The sequence below is a fragment of the Pelophylax lessonae genome (assembly GCF_965119305.1).
Source record: "Pelophylax lessonae genome assembly, chromosome: 1".
Classification (NCBI taxonomy): domain Eukaryota; kingdom Metazoa; phylum Chordata; class Amphibia; order Anura; family Ranidae; genus Pelophylax; species Pelophylax lessonae.
Genome location: NC_138768.1, coordinates 849,832,330 through 849,851,787, shown reverse-complemented (window position 1 = coordinate 849,851,787; position 19,458 = coordinate 849,832,330). Strand labels below are relative to the sequence as shown.

Below are 19,458 nucleotides of genomic sequence, written 5' to 3'. Positions count from 1 at the left end.
ACATTCATATTAAATCAAATAAACTCATAACCAGTTTTTTTTCTAAGACTATCTAATCAATAGTAAAATCCTAAAATAGAACAGGGAATTCACTGCACTCAGGTTATATAAATTTACAGAGAGCTGCCAGCATCTGAGATTCAGATACTTTAACTCACGTATAAATGTAAGCACCAGAGATTCAGATACTTGAACTCACTTTTCCCCAGATGACGTCACCTATGATGAAACGCGTAGGGGGGTGACATCATCACGCGTGTGGACCTTTATGGATGGTCGGGACCAAGTTTGTGTAAGCCCGTAGGAATGCCATTTGTAGTCCTATATGCTTCTAAAGCTGCTATTGCTCTATTATCATGTGAGTGTGCACTTTATGTTTTTATTAAATATACAGCATACAGTTCCGCACTATGAGAGTGCCCTTTATATCTTATCTTTGAGCGACCTGGTACAATATTTATTGGCTCTGGCGGAGGAAGCTGATGGGTTTAAGGGAGACCCTTAACCCCCCTAAGTGCTGTATAATCATCTGCAATACAGAGGACAACAATTTCTGGTAAGGATCTGTATTGCACATTTGGTTGGGGTGCACTATACACCTTCTGATAGATTGCTGCTTTAACACTACGGAGAGTGAAGATGCTTTCTTTATTTTCCTTTTTTTTTTATCTGCGAACATTATTTGTGGATTTCTGATAACACTTTGGACTGAGGACTGATTTTTTATATTAAATTTGGAATAATTTAATTATAAAATCTATGCACATTGTTTTGTACTTATATTGTTATAGATATTTGTTATGTTATAGTGCTGCAGTTTTTTTGTTTTTTTTTACATTAATAGTAAAATCCTACTTTAAGGTATAAAGTACAGGTACTGCCATTACACCCCAATACTGGGTTGGTCTAAGAAGCAAGCTCCGATACCTGTAGGTAATGTTAAAGCTTACCGTTTCTATTGTGGTATCGCAGCTTGGAAAACACTGTCTAGCCCCAAGCTAAATTAGGTGAGAAATGAGGATGTAAGAAGTAAGGTTGATCTGGTAATAGTAATGAGGAGTGTTATAAGCAAACTTACAAAATTATGTATCTACCAAATTCTCTGATATATCTTCATTGGGTTTGTCAGTACCTTCTACAGTAAAGGCCACAGAGCCTTGTGCCGTTCCATGGCTGTTTTGTGCCATGAAGACATAGGTCCCTTCATCACTTGTCTTGACGTTATGAATCTCCAACCTCAGTGTGTCTGGCAAGATGTAGGCTTGTAACCTCTTATCGGAAGTTCTGCCATCAATGGAAGAAGCCAGAATTTTCCCATCCTTAAATAAAGACATTTCTGCCGGTGGGTTACTGTCCACTGCTCCCACTATAATGGCAACATTGCCCATCTCAGTATCCAAAAAAGATTTGACTTCCAGGTTTCTTGGTGCATCTAAGAGGTGATATAATGACATTCAAATAAGTCTTCACAGTTTAACATTACACATTTCTATATCTCATATATAACTTTAATTGATATACAAATGATAAAGTTACTTGGTACCCTGAGACAGTGCTTTAAGTGGCCCAAAAGAGGTGCCGGTACTCTATTATAGCCTATAAATTTTGTCCCCCCCCCACCCCACATCAGGGTCCCCACAGAGCACCCCCTGGCCTGGGCTGGGACTCCGGAGCAGGGGGACTCACTGGTGGTGACTGGTCTGGCTCTGGGGTGAGAAATATTCTTGGGGGAGGCAATTGAGGGCGCAGATGTCCAAAATTAGTGTACGGGTACGCTTAGGCGCAAGGAGAGGTGGCGGTATGCTCAAGAGCCATATTTGGAAGTGGCGGTACTGAGTACCAGTGCATACCGTACCCACTTAAAGCACTGCCCTGAGAGATGTAAAGTCAAAGGCCTCATTTATATGGGTGTACCGATACATGCACTTGGGTAAAGGGATGCTAAGGTGTTCCTAGCAGACCTGTGCAGGCAGCCTGTTCAAATCAATGAAAGGTGGCTGGCTTCATGGACCTACGTGAATGACCAAGCATATCCTGGAATGCACAGATGGACTGCATCCTAATCCATGCATTGTACCCCAACTTATGTACACTTTGAGATCAGCTTGATGGTCTGCTTAATTCAAACAGTCTGTCTGCATGGAACATCTGCGCATTTCATGTGGTTTAAGACAGCCATTCACAAGGGTGTATGGGTTGGTGTGCCCATATGAGGCCTAATTGTCATCTATTACATGATTTCAAATAAGTAGTAATGTGGCATTCTAAATTTCATATGTATTTTGCATGATTTTCATCACTGAAATATGTACACAGTCCTGCAGGGTCTCCCTAAAGTAACGATCGTGAAGTTAGCATCCCTGCTAAATGACTGCTGACATAACTCAGTGAGAAAATACAAGATGTATCTCTACCATGCAGGAAGCACAGTCTGAGAGCAAGCATTTTCTTGTTTTAAAGGAAAAACATTGTGTATTTTTGCTTTGTGCATGTAAATTTGTTCAACTTTACAAAAATGATATACTACTACACTATACAGGCCAAATTTGTAAACAGCTACCAGCCTCCCTTATATGAGATATGCTTGTTGGATACCCTGTTTCAAAGTTATTAATATGGATTTGCCCCCTAGCTTTGCGGATATAAGGCTAATTTTTTATGGACAGCAAGGTGGCTGATCCACATTTTTAATGCCCATTGACTGGCTACCAAAGTCAGCTGGATGGGCTGGTACATATGCCATGGACACAATGCTTTTTGACTACAGCAAAGTTAACTCAGCTGGCTGAGTTTGATGGATGGTACCACCTGTCAAACTTGGCCATTGAGGTCAATGGGACTTCTCCACAACCGCGATCCAAACGCTTGGCTCACGGTCGTGGCACAGTTATTTCAATATACAAAATTGGAATTAAAAAAAAAAAAGTTTTGGGAGGTGTCTGTATTGGCTCTGGTATTTAGGTGAGCAAAAGCAATAGTAGGTGTACTGAAATTGGAGTTGGATTGGAGCTGAGACTTTAGGGTTGATTTACCAAAACTAGAGAGTGCAAAATCTGATGCAGCTGTGCATAGTAGCCAATCAGCTTTTACCTTCAGCTTTTCCAATTAATCTTTGACAAAAAAAACTGTAAACTCATTGGTTTCTATGCACAACTTCACCAGATTTTGCAAGTTTAGTAAATCAAAGCCTCTTTAAGTTGCTTTGGATGATCCAGTGGCATATGACTTGAAGGGTACTGTACATAATAGAGAGGCGTTTTTTAAAACCTACACAACAAAATTATTTTCGGTAATAATCTTAAACTGAATACAAATTAAAGAAAAAACACATACAGGTGCATCTCATAAAATTAGAATATCATCAAAAAGTTAATTTATTTCAGTAATTCAATTTAAAAAGTGAAACTCATATATTTTATAAATAGATGTGTTATACACAGAGTGATATATTTCAAGCATCTCTTTCTTTTAATTTTAATGATTATGGCTTACAGCTAGTGACACCCCAAAACTCAGTATCTCAGAAAATTAGAATATTACAAAAGACCAATAAAAAAAAATATTTTTAATACAGGAAATCAGGAATGTTGGCTTACTGAAAAGTATGTCCATGTACAGTATAGTATGCACTCAATACTTGGTCGGGGCTCCTTTTGCATGAATTACTGCATCAATGCGGTGTGGCATGGAGGGGATCAGCCTGGGGCACTGCTGAGGTGTTATGGAAGCCCAGGCTGTTTTGATAGCAGCCTTGAGCTCGTCTGTATTGTTGGGTCTGGTATCTCTCATCTTCCTCTTGACAATACTCCACAGATTCTCTATGGGGTTTAGGTCAGGCGAGTTTGTTGCCCAATCAAGCAGTGATACCATGATCATTAAACCAGGTATTGGTAGTTTTGGCAGTGTGGGCAGGTGCCAAGTCATGCTGGAAAATTAAATTGCCATAAAGCTGGTCAGCAGAGGGAAGCATGAAGTGCTCTAGAATTTCCTGGTAGAGGGCTGTGCTGACTTTGGACTTGATAAAACACAGTGGACCAACATCAGCAGATGACATGGCTCCCCAAATCATCACTGACTTTGGAAACTTTACACTGGACCTCTTGCAACTTGAATCCTGTGCCTCTCCACTCTTCCTCCAGACTCTAAACCTTGTATTTCAAATGTAATGCAACATTTTCCACAGTCAGTGATGATTTGGGGAGCCATGTCATCTGCTGGTGTTGGTCCACTTGAAGGATACTGTTTTATCAAGTCCAAAGTCAGCGTAGCCCTCTACCAGGAAATTCTAGAGTACTTCATGCTTCTCTCTGCTGATCAGCTTTATGGAGATGCCAATTTCATTTTCCAGCAGGACTTGGCACCTGCCCACACTGCCAAAAGTACCAATACCTGGTTTAATGATCATGGTATCACTGTGCTTGATTGGCCAGCAAACTCACCTGACCTAAACCCCATGGAGAATCTGTGGGGTATTGTCAAGAGGAAGATGAGAGATGCCAGACCCAACAAGGCAGATGGGCTGAAGGCCGCTATCAAAGCAACCTGGGCCTCCAGAACACCTCAGCAGTGCCACAGGCTGATCGCCTCCATGTCACTCCGCGTTGAGTGCATACTATACTGTACATGGACATACTTTTCAGTAAGCCAACATTTCTGTATTAAAAATCCTTTTTTTTTTATTTGGTCTTATGTAATTTCCTAATTTTCCATAATATTGAATTTGGGGTTTTCACTAGCTGTAAGAAAAAATCATCGAAATTAAAAGAAAGAAATGCTTTAAATATATCACATTTCACTTTCTGAATTTAATTACTGCAATTAATAATTTTTTTGATGATATTCTAATTTTATGAGATGTACCTTTATATACGGTACATAAAAAATGTTGTGCCCCTAACTTTAGTCTTTAAGGGGTTGGTAGCCGGTAAAAAATTGCCCCCTTGCACTGGTTGTCAGTGTAGGGGGGCAATTGCCACTGCCACTGCTCTCAGAACCCCTAGCAACTTTTAGAGGAACCCTGAGGTTCCATGGAGCCCTGATTGAGAAAGGCTCAATCCACACAGCAAGTTAGATATTTCAGAAAAGACCTAAAGATTGTACTTACACAGGATGTTTAGGGTGACAGATGGTGAACTTTTGCTCCCTTGGTGACTTTCAACAACGCAGTAATACGATCCTCTTTCTTTGGTGGTAACACTGGCAAGTGACAACGTTTTCATGGTGCTTAATAATTTATTGCCATTTTTAAACCACATGTAGCTGACTCCATCTGGGGTTTCACTAGTCACCATGCAAGTCATATTTACCACCTCTCCTTCCTGTACAACAGAGGATGGGCTGACCAGGATTCTGGTGGCTTTAGGTGAAGAAGAAAGCATTAGATGATAATAGTGATATTAAATAATCTGAAATGACCTTGACTTTAAAAAATTAGGGACTCTCTAGCTGTGTTTACTTTTGAGCTATTTTCTGGTATACAACCATCTTACAGCCCAAAGTATATGTAAACCTAATATCTATCTTTTGGTATGTTTGGAATGAGGCCTCACGTCACACCTCCCATCCTATTCTTGAACAATTAACATCTACACATTCAGTAGTGATTGGATTAAGGTGTTGATTTACATGTGTGGAGATAAATCTTGGGATATCTTCTTGACCTGCAACTAAAACGAAGGAAGTTGCTTGGAAATCAGGGGTGTATCTACAGGGGACACAGGGGTCGTGTGACGAGACCAATCTCGCCACTGGGCGTTGAAGAAGCCTGGTTGCTCGCCTCCTGCAATGTGACTATGGACCCTCTCATCAGCCCATGCTAAACGTAAACCCCATGGCAATTTGACTGTGTTTGTGGCATCTGAGCGCTGTTTGGATATGTTGAGCGCTCAGATCCAGGCTATCTGGGGATGGGTTGAATGTGGGGGTTCTGTTCAGTAGACTGGGAGTTATGCATTTTTGTGTCTTTTTGTGTTTCTTTAACCATGTGGATAATGGAGTCTTGCCTCTATCTTGGAAGCTAAACCTTCTTCCTGTAAACTGTAAGGCACAGGAAGTGCACTCCTAATATGGTCATCCCAGGAAGTTCTGAGGAGACAGACTGTCTAAGGTGGCTCCCCATTCACCTTTTGTCAGGTGTGCTAATGACCTGACCTGTTGTCTGCTAAGGGAGGTATTGACACTCAGAATAATGTGTATTGAGGGCTCGTTAGGGAACCATTGTTCTGTGTCTGACTATAGTTTACATTGATTGCCCCCTGGGGCTTCTGTCTCCTTGCATTGGTCAAAGCTATCTGACCAATCACTGCTGACTCATTTTCAAGCCCTCATTTGCATGGGCTGGAGAGGAACTTATTGGGAACTGCAAGTACTTTACAATTGACCAATGGGAAAGCGGTTGTTGGGGGAAGGATGTTCCAATTTCTGTATAAAAGTGTGCTGTGTTCTTCCAATAAATGTTGTTCCTGTTTTACCCTCAACTCGGAGCTTTGTCTCGTTATTGGGGGAATCTGCTGCAGGGATTGCTATGGTCTTCCATACTCCCTTAGAGAATCACTAAGCTCTTGTAAGAGCTTGTGTAAGAGCTTGTTCTGCTGCACTCTCTGGGGAAAGAGAGGTTCACCCACAGGAACCTGGAGCCTTGTCGTTGGTCCAGGGTGGGTAGGAGATGCCAAGACCCTAACCAAGCTGCGGCGGATCGTGGAGTCTGAAGTGCTTACGGTGTCTGGTGGAGTGCTTGGAGCCCTCGGGAAGCACTAGGAGCATCTGTCAACGGAGGTACCTGCTCAGGGGTGCCCTGTTCCGTAACAGGTCGCAATTGCGAACTGGCCCTATGCTCAAGGGGGCCTGTGCGGCCCCCTGTACACCTGGATAGGAGGAAGGCGGCATATAGAAGAACTGATGCCCTCCATGTTACTCATGCAGGCCTGCTTCTCCTTCTCTCTCTTCTGCAGGCATTCAGCAGCTGCAGGAGGAAAATGGAGGGGATTGGTTCTTCTATATGCCGCCTTCTCTGCCCCTCCTATGCAGGTCCTGCTGTCCTCAGGCCCCTGTGTGCTCTCCTGCTTCCCAGTGTGCTCTCCCAGCTCCCCCCCCCCCTCTCGCCCCTATGTCATGTCATTTACTGTCATGTCATTTACTGGCCCCTTCGTTTTCTGAATAGACAGAGTCAGTGATCAATACTGATCACTACTGATCACTGATCATTCATACCTGAAACATATTTAACTGTGTTTCCTATGCTTCCGTTTGTGAATGAACAGGAAGCTCTGTTCCGAGCTATTGCTTCTTATTCATTCTATGCAGCTGAGGCTGTAGAGATGGAGATTGAGGGCCGCTGTAGAGATGGAGATTGAGGGCCGTGTCCTCAATCTCCTTTCTCTGTCCCAAAAGTGAAACATCAGCGTTTTACATCAGAGACCCCCCCCCCCCCCCCGTGGGGCTCCTAAGTACAATTGTAGAAATAATAAAAGTGACAACGATAAAAAAAAAAAAAAGGGTGCCAAAAAGGGAGTAAAGGTCCCCAGGATCAGTAGGAAAAACCACGGACATAGAGGGAAAGGGCCCAAGCTGGAGAACAGGGGGGGGCCCTTTGTGTATTCTTGCAACGGGACCATGAAGGTTCTAGTTATGCCTCTGTTTGAGATTTTACCAAACATCTTCATCAACAGAGCAATTCCACTTAAATAAACCCTCCACTTCTAGCTTACTGTATACACTTTTCTTGTAGCAGACCTCCAATGAAAAAAGGAAGTTCTGCTCTATTAAAAGCCCTCACCCCAAAGTCATATTGCCTGCTAATGTGATCTAAACTTAAGGTGTTGCTAAAAAAAAAGTAAAATAAAAAAAAGGATCCTGAAAATGGCTGCTGACTTTTCCCAGAGGCATGGGTGACATCATTGAGCCTCATCAGGGCCGGACTGGTTATGAAAACCAGCCCTGGAAAAAATGACATACCAGCCCCGGAAAAAATTACATACCAGCCCCGGAAAAAATTACATACCAGCCCCATAGCATTGCGTCGTCATACCAGCACAACGTTGAGTTCTTGTTCATAAAAAGGTAAAATCATGCATTTTAAAGCACATTTAATGAGAGCATTATTTATAGATAAGACCGATCTAAAAGCACACAAAGGACTTGCCCCCATTCATTGCAGAGCGCCACAGCATTGCCCCCTTTCATTGCAGAGCGCCACAGCATTGCCCCCATTCATTGCAGAGCGCCACAGCATTGCCCCCATTCATTGAAGAGCGCACAGATTTGCCCCCATTCATTGCAGAGCGCCACAGCATTGCCCCCATTCATTGCAGAGCGCACAGCATTGCCCCCATTCATTGCAGAGCGCCACAGCATTGCCCCCATTCATTGCAGAGCGCCACAGCATTGCCCCCATTCATTGCAGAGCGCCACAGCATTGCCCCCATTCATTGCAGAGCGCCACAGCATTGCCCCCATTCATTGAAGAGCGCCACAGCATTGCCCCCATTCATTGCAGAGCGCCACAGCATTGCCCCCATTCATTGCAGAGCGCCACAGCATTGCCCCCATTCATTGCAGAGCGCACAGCATTGCCCCCATTCATTGCAGAGCGCCACAGCATTGCCCCCATTCATTGCAGATCGCACAGCATTGCCCCCATTCATTGCATAGCGCCACAGCATTGCCCCCATTCATTGCAGAGCGCCACAGCATTGCCCCCATTCATTGCAGAGCGCACAGCATTGCCCCCATTCATTGCAGAGCTCCACAGCATTGCCCCCATTCATTGCAGAGCGCCACAGCATTGCCCCCATTCATTGCAGAGCGCACAGCATTGCCCCCATTCATTGCAGAGCGCACAGCATTGCCCCCATTCATTGGCAGCATGATGATATACTTACCAGGCACGCAGGACACTCCACACACCACACACACTCGACAGTCTGCCAGCATGAAAACGGCCAAACCGGACTGGAGCTGACCTCTGACCTGCGATCACATGCTGGCTGCTGGCGTGCGTGCAGTGTGGGAGACTGGGAGGGGGAGGGATCGTCGGCGCCAGACGATGCACCAGCCAGAGCCAGCACCACCATCCACCGCGCAGGCGCAGCCGGCCAGCCGCCCCGCCGTGACGTCATGCCGCTCACAGCGGGAGCGCAGAGGGGGCCGGGGCAGTGCACGCAGCCTGCACAGCGTCAGCGGCGAGCGCGAGCGGCCAATCAGCGGCTGCCGACCGGCAATACTTAAAGCGGCGCTCTGCGGGCGGCCCTATTAAAGCGGCCCCAGGGCCGGCGGCCCACCGGGAGATATCCCGGTATCCCGATAGGCCAGTCCGGCCCTGAGCCTCATCACTGCCTCTTGGGATAGCTCGATGCTCAAAATGAGAGTACACACTTCATTGCAGGGAAAACATTTTCATAGGATTTTGAAGGGACTTGAAGTCCCTATATAGCTGGGCTAGAGCGTGAGAGGAAGAAGCAGCACAAGCAGCTAATTAGTCCATGTGTGAACAAAAAGCTTGCCGATTGGAAAAAGAGCAAAGTGACAGAGAGATGAACTAATCGCTGTGCTGCTTCTTCTTTCACTGTCCAGTCACATGCTGGGGGCAGAAGAAGTAGTTTGGTTGCTCCTGGTCTTAAGACTAAGGACATCTAGTGGCAGAAAAAAATGACTTTGAGGGAACATTCTGGATTGAAGGTAAATATTGCAGCAAATGCAGGTTTTGCTACAGTGCCTTGCGAAAGTATTCGGCCCCCCTGAACTTTGTGAAAACCTGATGGAGTCTGCAAAAGACCTGAGACTGGGACGGAGATTTGTCTTCCAACAAGACAATGATCCAAAACATAAAGCAAAATCTACAATGGAATGGTTCACAAATAAACATATCCAGGTGTTAGAATGGCCAAGTCAAAGTCCAGACCTGAATCCAATCGAGAATCTGTGGAAAGAACTGAAAACTGCTATTCACAAACGCTCTCCATCCAACCTCACTGAGCTCGAGCTGTTTTGCAAGGAGGAATGGGCAAAAATTTCAGTCTCTCGATGTGCAAAACTGATAGTTTTTTATTTGTTAACAAAGTTTGAAATATCCAATAAATTTCGTTCCACTTCATGATTGTGTCCCACTTGTTGTTGATTCTTCACAAAAAATTACAGTTTTATATCTTTATGTTTGAAGCCTGAAATGTGTCAAAAGGTCACAAAGTTCAAGGGGGCCGAATACTTTCGCAAGGCACTGTATTTTTATCTTTTATTAAGCTATTCATTAATATCTTGTTATTTTATTGGCTGAGGTTTTTTCTTTAACTATCTGGTCAATAACCTCAGGAGTATACCAATCTGTGATGGGTTAACATAAATGGACACTCAGCACACTTGACTTTGGGTTGATAACAAGGTTAAGCATCCACCAACCTCACTTATCCCCCAAACCCCCACACTCCTTACTACTACCCCCATGAAAATAAATTACTTACTTTGTGCTGTGAAGTTAGCAGATGTTCTCGATTCAGCAATAGAATTAGTTGCAGTGCAAGTATACAGACCCTCGTCCTCCAGCATGACCTGATGGATCTCCATCTTTAACAAGTTTTGTGCAGAAGATATTTTAATCCTGGGGCTGGAGGATTCGGAGGAATTGGAAGAACCAACCAACATATGTCTGTAGTACATGGCCAACGTGGAGGTTGGATCACTATCTACCGAACACTGAATGATGCCAACCTGTGCACCAGATGCTTCCCAAAATGATGAAATAACCAACCTTCGAGGGGCATCTGTGAACCATAAATCAAATACATGATCAGTACAGAAAAAATAGAGCTAGTTTTATGTAAAAGGGGGGTGGAAATAGGGACTAAATTAAATATTTTTACTATCATTCTATATCAGCCATTCTCTACCAGGGTTCTGTGGAACCCTAGGGTTCCTACAGAGGTTGCTAACGACTGCTTAGTGAGCTCCAAAGATGATTTGGAATAGGCCCCTTGCTCTGCCACAGCTCAGACCTCAGTGAACATCAGCGGAGCACCTGAAGCCTGAAAGCATGGCTGCCCACGGCCTCAGGATATTTATGCCCCTCTCCAGTCACCTACTGGGCACACCTCCTTAAGGGTTGGCTGCAGCCTTCCTTGTGTTCTATAAACCTCTAGAATGCAGGAGGAGGCAATCAAACCTGCAGCCTGTGAGATCCAGAACAGCTCAAAGAAATCAAAAGGTGCTCCTATTATTACACTGGAGACAAAAAGAACTAAATTTACCTAACATCGTAGCAACCTGTCTACAGTAGGAGGATGCTTTAATAGGGACAAATCGACCACTGCCCATAGTGAAAAATCAAAGAAGAAGAACAGACATTTTTGTTCTCGATTCTTATCTGAATTAATGAAATTCTAAGTGTGAATGTTGTACCCAGCTGGGAAACATCGCAACTATTGTAAAATTTGTTCCATTTTGAAATAGGGTCCTTCAGAAACCCAATGAGGGTAATTTTGCTAAGGGCCATTTCACACTGCAACGCAGAGCAGCAGCAACAGCGGTTCACCGCTCCGGCTGCTCTGCGTTTCTGGCTGTGTTAGGGGGCAGTGTGATGCGTGATCCAGGGCATCACACAGCTCCCTTTTTTTTTGTTTTGTAGAAGCTTTATTTGAAGTGTAAAAAACATACACTTCATTCACTGCAATGTCAGGTAATGTGATGAGCTGTGCTGCCCTACATTGCAGTGGAATTTGGCCCAGTGTGCTGAGATAAAATGCAGTATGTCTGCATTTTACTGCAGCGTGATGCAGCACTGCTCTAGGCTGCATTGTAGTGTGATTGGGACATGCAGGAACAATTGTTTCCAGTGTGTCCCTGCGGTGACAGACATTTTACTGTACAGTAAAACATCTGTCACCGCAGATAGTGTGAATTGGCCCTAAACAGAACCTGTGGATGGAAACCAGCTTAAAGAGGTTGTAAATCCATTTTTTTTTTCACCCTGAAAGAGAAACATATAATGACCTAATATGCATCTCATACTAGCTCATTATGAAATACTTACCTTAGAACGAGCCCCCCACCGTGCCGCCCGCTTACCTCTATGACGGGCAACACGTTCAGTCGTCCGTCTTCCGGGATTGAGGCATCCGGCCATCTGATTGGCCGGAGCCGTGGTGACGTCACTCCCGCGCACGCGCGCGGGAGCCGACGGCCACGGCGCGGGGCTCTGAAGGAACGGCATCAGCGGCCGTTCCTACAGAGCGCATGTGCCAGTGATGTCACTGGCTGCATGTAAGGTAAATATCTCCTAAACGGTAAATGTTTAGGAGATATTTACAGTACCTATAGGTAAGCCTTATCATAGGCTTACCTATAGGTACAATTTGCAGAGGAGGGTTTACTTCCTCTTTAACTGAACAAATAGACGCCAGAAACTGCTCCAATTTTAATAAATTCTCATTGCTGTGCTAGAAAAGTAGGGTTTTTTTTTTAACTTTCAGCTTTAAACGGACTTGGCATGCTGACATTGGTGGTAAACTAGTAGTAGTTAGTCTCATCCAACTGGGCTTGTTCTGTAATGTTGAAGACATTTTGTAGCCTCTCCAAGCCACTTCTTCAGTTCTAATGAGAGTCAGGAAGATACCCCAACATGTATATCTACACAGGTAGCAGACACATCAATCCAGTCACCATGGAATGTACAGATGATGTTTGTCCAAAAACAGGAAGGGAGGTGTGAAAGTTATGGAACTACCCTGTTCTAGTTACATAATCCTACTCCTGGTTTCAGAAAGTCTGCATAGGTGTTGATTCTCTGGTTATGATGTCTAAATGAATTGTCAAAACAGTGGGGTAGAGATGTTAACCACTTGCCGACCGCTCACATGGAGCGTACTGCGGCAAAGTGGCTCGATTCCATCCAGCGACGTAGACCTACGTCGCTGGATTCCTCCCCTTGTGGGCGGCGCGGGCGCCGCCGGAGGCTCGCTCCCGCTGTATTCAGACACAGCGGGAGTCGGGCCAGGGCTATTCCCCTATCGTCAGGGATCAAGTGAGGAAATCCGCCCGCTTGTGTAAACAAAGCGGGCGGATCTCCTATGTAACAGGCAGGGACAGATTACAGGATTCAGCATAGCTGAACCTGCAATCTGTGCCTGTGTCACACAATCCCCTCCCCCCACACACGTCAGTAAGCACCAGGCATATATTTAACCCCTTGATCACCAATAAAGTTAACCCCTTCCCTGCCAGTGTCATTAGTACAGTAACAGTGCATATTTATAGCACTGATTACTGTAGTAATGTCACTGGTCCCCCCAAAAGTGTCAGTCAAGGGTCTGATCTGTCCGCCGCAATGTCGCAGTCCTGCAAAAAAAAATCGCAGATCGCCGCCATTACTCGTAAATAAAAAAAAAAACAATAAAAATGACAAATCTTTCCCGTAGTTAGTAGCTGCGATAACTTTTGCGCAAACCAATCAAAATACGCTTATTGCTATTTTTTTTTTACCAAAAATATGTAGCAGAAAACAAATTGGCCAAAAATGTTAAAAAATTTAGATTTTTACATTTTTTTGGGGGGGAATTTCATATAAAGAAATGTGAAAAATATTGTTATTTTTTCAAAATTGTCGCTCTTTTTTTGTTTATAGCACAAAAAGTAGAAATTGCACAGGTGATCAAATACCACCAAAAGAAAGCTCTGTTTGTGGGGAAAAAAATGACATAAATATAATTTGGGTACAGCGTCGCACGACTGCGCAATTGTCCGTTAAAATAACGCAGTGCCGAATCACAAAATATGGCCTGGTCAGGAATGGGGTAAAATCTTCTGGTCTTAAAGCGGTTAAAAATACGCTCATTGAGAATTTTTTTGTCAAAGACATGTAGCTAAATACATTGTGGCCTAAATATATGACAAAAATTTAATATATTGGATATTTTGTAACTGTCAAAGTAGAAAAATATTGTTATTTTTTCAAAATTGTCGCTCTTTTTTTATTAATATTGCAAAAAATGAAAAGCGCGGCGGTGACCAAATACCAACAAAAGAAAGCTCTGTTTGTGTGAAAAAAAGGACGTAAATTTCGTTTGGGTACGGCGTTGCATGACCGCGCAATTGTCAGTTAAAGTCGCACGGTGCCAAGTTGCAAAAAGTGGCCTGGACGTAAAGCAGGAAAATCCTCCGGTGGTAAAGTGGTTAAACAGTAGCATATGTTGAAGAATGATGGTGGTGAAGGCCATCACCCCTGTTCAATTATAGTTTTTCCAGTATTGCAATTTTCGCCTTTCCCATCATGTTTTTGGACAATAAGATCTGCTTTTTCATGGTTATTGGAATAAAGTGTTTAAATTATGGTTATACTGAAAATGTTGTGATATCTTCCTGACACTCACTGGAACCGAAGAAGTGGATTGGAGAAGGTATGTGACTAACTACCTTCTATACAATGACCTAGATAAATTAGAACCTTCAAAGACATTGGTGGCAATCCACATTTGCAATGCGAAGGAAAAGGCAAGAGATAAACTAAACTTACATGACACATGCAGCGACACCGAAGGGGAAGTACTGCTGTCTTGACTACCACGGGCCAGGCAATGGTAATAACCAGAGTCGCTGCTTTTAATACTGTCAAACTGTAGATAGTTGTCATGGGTCTTCCCCAGCCACCTGCTGTTCTTATACCAAATGTATTCCATCTCCCCTAACTGGGACTTCATGGTGTCACATGTCAGCGTCACTCTAACTCCTTCCAAAACCTCCGTGGATGGGTTCACCAGCACTCTTGAGGCTATAGTGGAAACAAAAAATGGTGTTTAAAGAGACCTTTCGTCAGACCAACAACAAACTTCCCATAACATTATGCTTGCGTTTGTTGTATTTTATGTATGTTTTTTACCTTTATGAGAAGACATCCAGAAGCCCTGAGACTGCTGCTGGGACTTGGATCAACATCTTGGATATGATGTCAGCAACCCCAGTAAACGTATGAGCTGTCACTCAACTGACTCTGTAGAATTCCTCTTTGCTCCTCCCTAGGCAGCTACATAAAACTTTATGTAGGCAGATGAGGGGAGGGGTGCAGGAGCTGGGTCAGCACAGGGGTTAATTAGACACTCACAGAAGTGGGGAGGGCTATGATGTGCAAGGAGGTGAGGGGGCAGTGCAGGAGAAATGACTCTATTGAAGTGGTCAATTGGGCAAGATCCAAGGTACACTGCAATTAAATACTAAACCACTAATGCAAAAGAAAAGCACTAGGTTCTCCCAGATGCTTCCAGTTACACCCCAACTTTTTGTAGACCCCCACCATGTATTTTGTGCTTTTTTTTTATATGCTCATCTATTTCAGATGTCCCATGCTAGCCATGTGAGGTGGAGGGCTAGCCCTCAGTGGCATTGTACTATAAATGCAGGGTGCTGTGGTGACACCCCACCAAGGCACGGACCCATAATAACCTGCACTCACTGGAAGTGGTCTAAATGGTGCTGGGTGTCATTAAACCCAGAAGACTTCTAATGGACCCAGGTCATCTAGTGGTGCAAAAGAATTACTGTGGGGGACTGGGACGAAGAAGAGTAGAGTTTTTTTTTTTTCACGGATCCTGTGGCACAATTCAAAAATAAAAACAACAACAAAAAATGAAACAAACAATTGCCCAAAATTAGGGCCCTTTCACATGGGCGGGTCTGATTGAGTCTCCTGAAAAACTGACGGACCCGATCAAACCCTCCAGTCTCCTCTATGGAGTGATGGGTGTCAACGGACATGTGTCCATTGCCATCCGATCCAATCCTGTCTGCTAAAAACAGACAGATGTGGGATCCGTTCCACATCTGTTTGGCGGATCGGATTGGATGGCAGTGGGATGTAAATGGACAGGTGGTCCATTTACATCTGACCGCCTATAGAGAAGAGTGGACTGTGTCTGTGTCAGCTCTGCATCACGGACCGGCCATCCACGTGCCCAGTAGGGATCAGTGGATAGATTCCCCGATGAGCAGGTGGACTCCAACTGAGCCCACCCCATGTGGAGGGGGCCTTAAGCTTTAAGTGTAAAGGAAAATAAATGAATAGTTTACTCTCAGTTGTGAGCTTTTATCAAGCAAAGGATTCGTTGAATGAACACTAATTATTCAGTTTTTGGCAGATGCTGGAGATTTAAACCACTGTCAGTTCCTTCTCTCAGAGACCCTGTTGTGAGATCTTGGTGTTGAGTTCGCAGATAGGCAAACTAGATATGCCCACAAAGGGTTCCCATCATCCCTGATAGACTTTATTACTTATAATATAAAAACTGTAACAGGAGGTATTGGAACACCCAAAGGTAGGGTGGAACATCCAAGAAGTCCAGGTGGACAGGAGCAGAGTCCGGAACTATGACAGGAACTGGTGGAGTCTCCAAGACCCATAAGATATCAGGGACTGACTCACCTGCATCAGGTTCCATCTATCCAATTTTGGACAGAAAATTTTCTTTATATAATGGCAGATCAAGTAAAGCACCTGAATAATGGCACTTTTCCACTGCATGGAACCGAACGGTTCAGCTCGCTTTTGTGCTTTTCCACTGCTGGTACTGCATGGTATGGTGTAGGAATGGTTCTGTACAGTATGGTACGGCGGTGCTTTTCCACTGCATGGAACCGAATGGTACGGCTCTCAAAAACAGTACCACCTCGATTGTGGTTCGAAGAGGTACCATACCCGGTACCATATCCCACAATCCTTTGCATGCAGTCACTACTAGCCACTGATTGGTCAGAGAATCCCACCCACCCCGTTGTTATCCCACCCACTTAACTTTAGTACTACTTTAGTGGAAAAGCAAACCATACCGTACTGTACCGAACCGTTCCAACACCGTACCATGCGGTACCAGCAGTGGAAAAGCAAACCGGGCCAAGCAGGGCAGTAGAGTGGAAAAGTGCCATAAAAGATCACCCAGGGGACAGGAAGCCAGAGCAGGCAACAATACAATCATTTCACGCAGAAGCTTGATGTAAACTTACTCTGAACAATGAATTGTAAAGTCTCTGATAAAGATCCGATGGGGTTTCTGGTGGTACAGGTGTATTTTCCTTCATCCTCCATTTTAAGATTATTAATATTCAGAGTCAGCTCGTTCCGAGCCACGGAAACTGTGATCCGCTCATATGAAGAGTCTGCAGTGAGTCTGGAAGCAACCAGTTGGTCTCCTTTGTACAGCATGACCTCAGCCGTAGGGTAGCTGTCTACGGTACAACGTATGAAAGCCGTACGCCCCTCTTTAGTATCTTGGAAGGATCTGAGCTGCACACTTCTTGGAGCATCTGGAGTAAAGAGAACAATAAATGACAACTATTAATCTGAAGGAAAACAACAACCTACAGTATGTTCATAGTGAAGGTTCTAAAAGTTTATTTAGAAGAGAAGAGAAGAGTAAAGTTAAAGGAAAACTTACAAATAGAAATCAATCTACACAGAGATCTTCAGACATAGCAAGTGTACCAGGCATCTGACGCCTTGATTAACCACTTCAGCTCATTTTTTGCTATTCGACACTGCGCTAGTTTAACTGGTAATTGCGCGGTCATGGAACACTGTACCCAAACAAAATTGATATCATTTTCTTCACACAAATAGAGCTTTCTTTTGGTTGTATTTGATCACAACTGCTTTTTTTTTTTTTGCAATATAAACCAAAAAAAAAGACCAAAACTTTTGAAATCTTGAATTTTTTTGACCTTCTGCTATAAAACATATTCAATAAAAACAATTAATTTCTTTATAAATTTTGGCTAAAATGTATTCTACATATTTTTCATAAAAATCCCAATAAATGTATACTGATTGGTTTGCGTGAACTTTATAGTGCCTACATAACGAGACTGCGATAGTGCTCCTGACAATCTGACACTAACTGACGCTGGGGGGAACTGACTAACTGCCACTGGCATCACTAGTGACATTAATACAGTGATGAGTGATAATACTATACACTGTCACTGCACTAATGCCACTGGCTGGGAAGGGGTTAACATCTTGGGGGATTGTAAAATATAGAATATCTCTAATATTCTAATCTCTTTAGGCGTTTTGTTTTGATTAGCATTGATAGCCAGACTGATTTAAAAACAAAGTGTGATTCTATTCAAACACACTCGGCATCAACAATACAATGTAAAGGGTATAACAGTTCAGTTCAGTGTAGGTAAAAATATAAGGAATAAAAACAATACTTCTAAAAAATGTGTCCTGCTTGAAATCATGGCTGTATAGACATGTGTGTTCCTCTATGTCCTTCAGTGAAAATCTTCAAGTACAGTAAGAAGCAGGAAATTACGTCTCTAGGTTTCAGAGAACAAACACCTGCTTAAGTTGTCAAAAAGTCTATGTATAGGTTTAGTGGAGAAGAAGTCTGATGTATGTGTGATCTTCCCTAGTCTGTGTGTCCTCTCCTGAGGTCCTAATCTCCTGGCAATTTATCTTACATGTAGACGTCATAATCTCAATGCTCAAAACTATGTATGGCATACATAACTTCTGCTAACGTCAGTTATTCTATACAAGAGGAGGTACTAAACTCAAAGTCATATATGGACTTTGATTGACAAGCCCACATGTAACACACTATTCTTGTAACATCTAATGTGGTTAATGTCATGTTACACCAAATAACCAAAAATCTATACAAAAGTAACACATATAACCAACTTATATGACTTGTATAACATTAAGTAAATACATACAAATACGATTAATTATGACCGGGATTACAATAATCCTAACTAACATTATTTAAACTAATATATGTATTATTCCTAGTATTACATGGATCATGCCTATTTTTGGCTTTCATGACATTCTATACCAGATACCTTATATGTCATCTCCCAACTAGCTACATACTCCAGAATTATCTGACATTTTACTGCCTCAGCTCAGATGAAGAACTTCATTGTTAATCACCGGATCAAGGTCATTCACACATTAATATTATGATTAATCATAAAACCACATATATTTTGCAAGCTTGCTCTGAATATAATATAATTCCAATAAGTGCAGAATTATGAATTTGGAATAAATATCTAACAGGGATCAAGGGGTTAACTATTTGCCTAACTATGTGTAATATGTGTAAAATGTGCTGCTTTTACTAGTTGATTTCTAAGTTTCTCATCCCTGCTCTGAAACACAGAGATCGTTCCCTGTGTACAGAGCTCTGTGTTGAATGTCAACACAGAGCTCTCGGCTGAGAATGTACACTGCCGATCAGCATGTTCCGGGCCATGAATCATTAAACAGGACTTGCTGACAGGCTCCCACTGTGTACAATCAATGGAAGTAGGCAGCGTTGTACGGGTACATAGTTTTGCTTACAGAGGTTGCTCGTCCACAGTACAATGTGGGCGGGCGCTACGTGGTTCACTGGAGACTTTTAAACTCCAAACCTGGACAGGAAAATAATCAATCCCTTAAGAAACTGCACAAGCAGCACATCATTGACTACA

At 43.2% G+C, this 19,458-nt stretch overlaps 1 protein-coding gene across 2 annotated transcripts in view; it reads right to left on the bottom strand.

Annotated features, from left to right (window-relative positions):
* SIGLEC1 (sialic acid binding Ig like lectin 1) overlaps positions 1-19,458 on the bottom strand; it is a 121,046-nt gene that overhangs the window by 30,741 nt on the left and 70,847 nt on the right. For both annotated transcript variants that reach the window (XM_082243800.1, XM_082243801.1), the window contains 5 exons: positions 16,975-17,274; positions 14,498-14,752; positions 10,455-10,754; positions 5,105-5,356; positions 1,133-1,432 (listed from right to left, as the gene is read on the bottom strand). In XM_082243800.1, coding sequence (XP_082099926.1) covers positions 1,133-1,432; positions 5,105-5,356; positions 10,455-10,754; positions 14,498-14,752; positions 16,975-17,274 — 1,407 coding nt within the window. The remainder of the gene's footprint in view (positions 1-1,132; positions 1,433-5,104; positions 5,357-10,454; positions 10,755-14,497; positions 14,753-16,974; positions 17,275-19,458) is intronic.